This window comes from Puntigrus tetrazona, unplaced genomic scaffold (assembly GCF_018831695.1).
Source record: "Puntigrus tetrazona isolate hp1 unplaced genomic scaffold, ASM1883169v1 S000000520, whole genome shotgun sequence".
In the NCBI taxonomy this organism is placed as follows: domain Eukaryota; kingdom Metazoa; phylum Chordata; class Actinopteri; order Cypriniformes; family Cyprinidae; genus Puntigrus; species Puntigrus tetrazona.
In genome coordinates this window covers 425,001-430,000 of record NW_025048156.1, presented here as the reverse complement: position 1 = coordinate 430,000, position 5,000 = coordinate 425,001, and the positions used below count along the sequence as shown (strand labels likewise).

The 5,000-nt window shown below is 25.0% G+C and overlaps 1 protein-coding gene across 5 annotated transcripts in view; it reads left to right on the top strand.

Annotated features, from left to right (window-relative positions):
• sntg2 (syntrophin, gamma 2) overlaps nt 1-5,000 on the top strand; it is a 62,156-nt gene that overhangs the window by 53,079 nt on the left and 4,077 nt on the right. For all 5 annotated transcript variants that reach the window (XM_043232238.1, XM_043232239.1, XM_043232236.1 and 2 more), the window contains one exon: nt 4,619-4,711. In XM_043232238.1, the coding sequence (XP_043088173.1) occupies nt 4,619-4,711 (93 nt within the window). The remainder of the gene's footprint in view (nt 1-4,618; nt 4,712-5,000) is intronic.

The following is a 5,000-nucleotide window of genomic DNA, read 5'->3' as shown; positions in this document are numbered from 1 at the left end:
GACGCATCTGTTGCAAAGAAGAAAAAAAACCCCTGATATGTGTATGCGTGTGAATGTGTGCAAGGTCTTATTTATTTTATTTTTGTTTGGTCTCTTTTTCATTTTCTTTTTATTGTTGGATTTTGTTTGATGTTATTTCTGTTCATTATTTATTCATTTATTTATAATTGTTTGTTTTTATGTTTTAAATTTTTATGTACTTTTGTTTTTCCTAGTAGATAGTAAAAAAAAAAAAAAAAAAATAAATATATATATCCTTAGTAAAAAAAAATAAAAAATAAATATATATATATATATATATAAAACTTTTAAATTACAAAAGTTTCATAAAATTCAGTTGCAATTCATCACATGGACGGAAGCATCTTTCTTTGAGAGAAACAGTGTTGTGTGTGTATTTCAGGAGGGGTTTGTTCGTTGATGAAGCGTTTCTGTTTGCTCTCACTGACTGAAGAGCAGAAACGTGGCACATTTGCAGCATGCTGGGACTTTCTCTCGGCTCGGCTCGACAAGGAAATCCTCGACAAACCTCACTCTGTGTTGTTCCCATCCCTCAGGAGAAGCTCTCCAATTAGCGGCGTGTATTCTGTGCTTTACATGTGACAGGCGCCGCTTGCGCGAGCAGACAGTGAGAGCCTCGAATCCGCTTCGTCTCTTCTAACGCTGTGAGAGACCTTCAGGACTCTGTGTGAACTCACGACGAAGGTCTCTTCATGCAGGTTGAGTCACTAACTAATTAGAGTTATTACAGTCGGCTAAAACTGTGACTGTATCGTATGAGTTTAGAGCAGAAATGACATTAAATATTTGTTTTTCAGCAAATGGCCTTTTTTGATTTAGCTTTAGCTTGGTGTACCAAAATTAATAAACTGAAATAATAAAGTTACAAAAATTTTACAATTAATTAAAATGGTAGTAAATTGTATTCCTGTTTGTTTTGCTTTTTATTTTACTTAAACATTTTATTAAAAAAATAAATAAAAAAATATATATATATATATATATATATGTATATGTGTGTATATGTATATATATGTATATGTGTGTGTATATATATATATATATATATATATATATATATATATATATATATATATATATATATATATATATATATGTGCTTTAAACGTGATATTCAAATAGCTAAAATATTTAAACTATATAAAATATATAACTATGTAAAACACTAAAAATTATCAAAACAATAACTATAACTAAAATTTTATTTTTTTGTTAATTTTTTTATTTTATAATTTTTCACTTGACATTAAGATAACTAAAACTAAAAAAAGCTTAGAGTGGCATAAAATCTAAAGCATAAAATTATTAAAAAAACACATTAGTTTTAATGCATTTTTATTTTTAATTGAATAATTCTTATTTTTTTATTTAGTACTAAAACTGTACTAAAGTTAATCTGAGACTGTTATTTAGACATATATTAAAAAACCAAAAAAATATAGATAGATAGATAGATAGATAGATAGATAGATAGATAGAGAAAGAAAGTAACATATATAAAAACTACTCAAATTGAGAAAAACAGCAAAATGATAAAAACACAACTAAATTGTTTTATTTTTAATTTAATAATATTTTTTATTTAATACTAAAACTGTACTAAAGTTACTAAAGAGACTGTTTTTAGACATATATATATATATATATATATATATATATATATATATAAAAATATATATATATATATATATATATATATATAAAAAAATATATATATATATATATATATATATATAGATAGATAGATAGAGAGATAAACAAAAACTACTAAAATAGAGAAAAACAGCAAAATATATAAAAGATAAAAATAAAACCTATAATGTAAGCAAAAACGATATAAATAACATCTGTTAAATCTGTAAGCGTACCTCGTGTGATTGGTCCGTGAGCTGTATGGGAGTTTAATGCAGAAAATAAGAAGGATCCCCGAGAAACGCTGGCAGTGACTTTAACGTCTTCTTCTGGGGCTCCACAGACCGCTTCATGATGATGATGATGATGATGCAGAATCCAAATGTCACCGTTCGTGAAAACTCGCTCTCCTCTTCGTGCCTAATTGATTTCGAGAGCCACTAACTGTAACACTGACAATATTACTGTTACATCTCACGCATATTTAGCTACAAATGTTTCCTCTTTTGAGGATTTGATTTGGAAATGCAAAGCAGACAGCTGCGTTTCTGAGATCCGGCCATGCTTTTAACTCCTTGTGCGCTTTCATTTTTGGTGTGTATTATTATTATGCATTAGCAATCATTTTCAGCGATTTCATTTAAAATAAGAAAATATGTATTTAAAATATTTTATGAACGTGCATGTATATGTAAGTTTTATGCGTGCATGTATATGTAAGGTTATAAAACGGATAGTTCCGGTCCTTGATTCTGATTGGTTGTTTACGTGTTGCTGGGCAACCGCTCTATTCTTACCACAGCTGTTTCTGAGGAACTACATTTTCTGGCGGAAGAATACTGTTTTTATTAATATCGTTTTATTCTACGGAATAAGCTTTGGTTTACGGTGAATTTATGGTGCTTTGCTTTGTGCATTGTGTCTAACAACTTCTTGGGGCTTATTGCTTTATTTTATGGATTGCCATTTTAGTATTACATTTTTTATTTATTGTTATTGTTTTGATGTAAATATTTAAGCAATTAATTAATTACTGCATTGACGTTATTTTTTATTTTTTTTTATTTTATTCATTTGTTTAAAAACTAGGCATGGCTATTTTATATGTGTTTTGAATGTAAATATTTAATCATTTGACATTTTATTTAATTTTATTTTATTTTAGTCATTTTATTTTAGTCATTCTATCTAATGTTTATTCTATTTTATTTTTGTCATGTTATTTTATTTTTTTCATTTTTTCCAAAGTTTATTTTATTTTATTTTTGTCATTTTACTATAATTATTTTCATTTTATCCAAACTTTATTTTATTTTATTTTATTTTATTTTATTTTTGTCATTTTATTATAATTATTTTCATTTTATCCAAAGTTTATTTTATTTTATTTTATTTTATGTTTTGTCATTTTATTATACATTTTTTCATTTTATCCAAAGTTTATTTAATTTTATTTTTTGTCATTTTATTATAATTATTTTCATTTTATCCAAAGTTTATTTAATTTTATTTTTTGTCATTTTATTATAACTATTTTCATTTTATCCAAAGTTTATTTAATTTTATTTTTGTCATTTTATTATAATTATTTTCATTTTATCCAAAGTTTATTTTATTTTATTTTATTTTATTTTTGTCATTTTATTATAATTATTTTCATTTTATCCAAAGTTTATTTAATTTTATTTTTTGTCATTTTATTATACATTTTTTCATTTTATCCAAAGTTTATTTAATTTTATTTTTTGTCATTTTATTATACATTTTTTCATTTTTTCCAAAGTTTATTTAATTAATAATCATAATAATCATAATAATAATAATCATCTGCAGGCTGTGCCGTTTTAGATAAATTAATAAAAGTAAAGTAAAAATGAAGAAATAATAAAAACATGCGCATATTACAAATACTGTGGTAGTACCATAGTCTTATAATAACTGGAGGGTTATAAAGAAATCTTACTGTTTCAGTTACATTAAATTAAATTTGGTTATATTTTGGGCATGTTTTTTTCATTAATTAATTATTGCTATGCAGTACTACCAGTTTATGAAGATTTTTTCATTTTAAGAAGTTTTATTTTATTTTATTATTTTATCCATCTGTCCATTCATTTTTGTGTTTGTTTGTTTGACTAATTTATTGATTCATTCATGCATTACTGTTATGCATTCAATTTTATTTAATTTTATTACATTTCATTTCATTGTATCCAACTAACAATCCATGTTTTTTTTAATTAATTAATTATTGCTATGCAGTACTACCAGTTTATGAAGATTTGTTTTCATTTAATTTAAGAAGTTTTTCTTTATTTTATTATTTTATTCGTTTGACTGATTCATTGATTCTTTAGTGCATTCCTGCTATGCATTTAATTGAATTTAATAATTAATTGAATTGAATTGAATTGAATTATTTATTATTAATTTTATTTATTTAATTTAATTTTATTACATTTCATTTCATTGTGTCCAACCAACAATGTTTTTTTCATTAATTAATTATTTCTATGCAGTACTACCATTTTTTTAAAGATTTTTTTCATTTTAAGACGTTTTTTTTTAAATTATTATTATTATTATATTATTTGTTTGATTTATTCATTTCTGCTATCCATTTAATTAAATATATTAATTTATTTTATTTTAATTTATTTTAATTTAATTTAATTTAATTTAGTTTAGTTTAATCATTTATTATTAATTGTATTGATTTTATTTCATTTTATTACATTTCATTTCATTTTATCCAACCAACAATCCATGTTTGGTTTTGTTTTTCTTTTAAGGTTAGTCAAAATAAATAAATAAAACTGCATGCACGCGTACCGTAGTATCAGATGGTTTTACCACGGTACCGTAGGTTTACTGGATATTGATTTTTCCTCTTGTTAGTGACCGTTTGTCAGCGTGAGATCAGAGGTGTTTCGCTGTAAATCACGCTGTGGTTGTTGCTCTACAGACGAAGAGCTACATGTGCAGCAGTCAAGGGAAGATCCTGTGCTTCACCCTCGACTTCGAAACGGGCTTCTCCTGCTCCGACAGCGGCTCGAAGGTAAGGAAATCAGCTCTGAACTTATTTCAGCTTATTACTCCTCTGCTGCTTCCTAAGCTGATTTACTCTTATTAAGTAAACCCTGTCAGGTCAGGCCTGCTAGCCATACTGACAGTTCATTAAGAAGTCTTCCCGTTCCCTTTCACTTGGTTTTTATTTATTTATTTATTATTTCTTTGGGTTTTTTTTTTTGTTTGATTACACATTCGTCCATTTATTTATTTATTTATTTTATATCAAAATATCCAGTTTATTTATGTTTTATTTTAGTTTATTTATTTTATATATA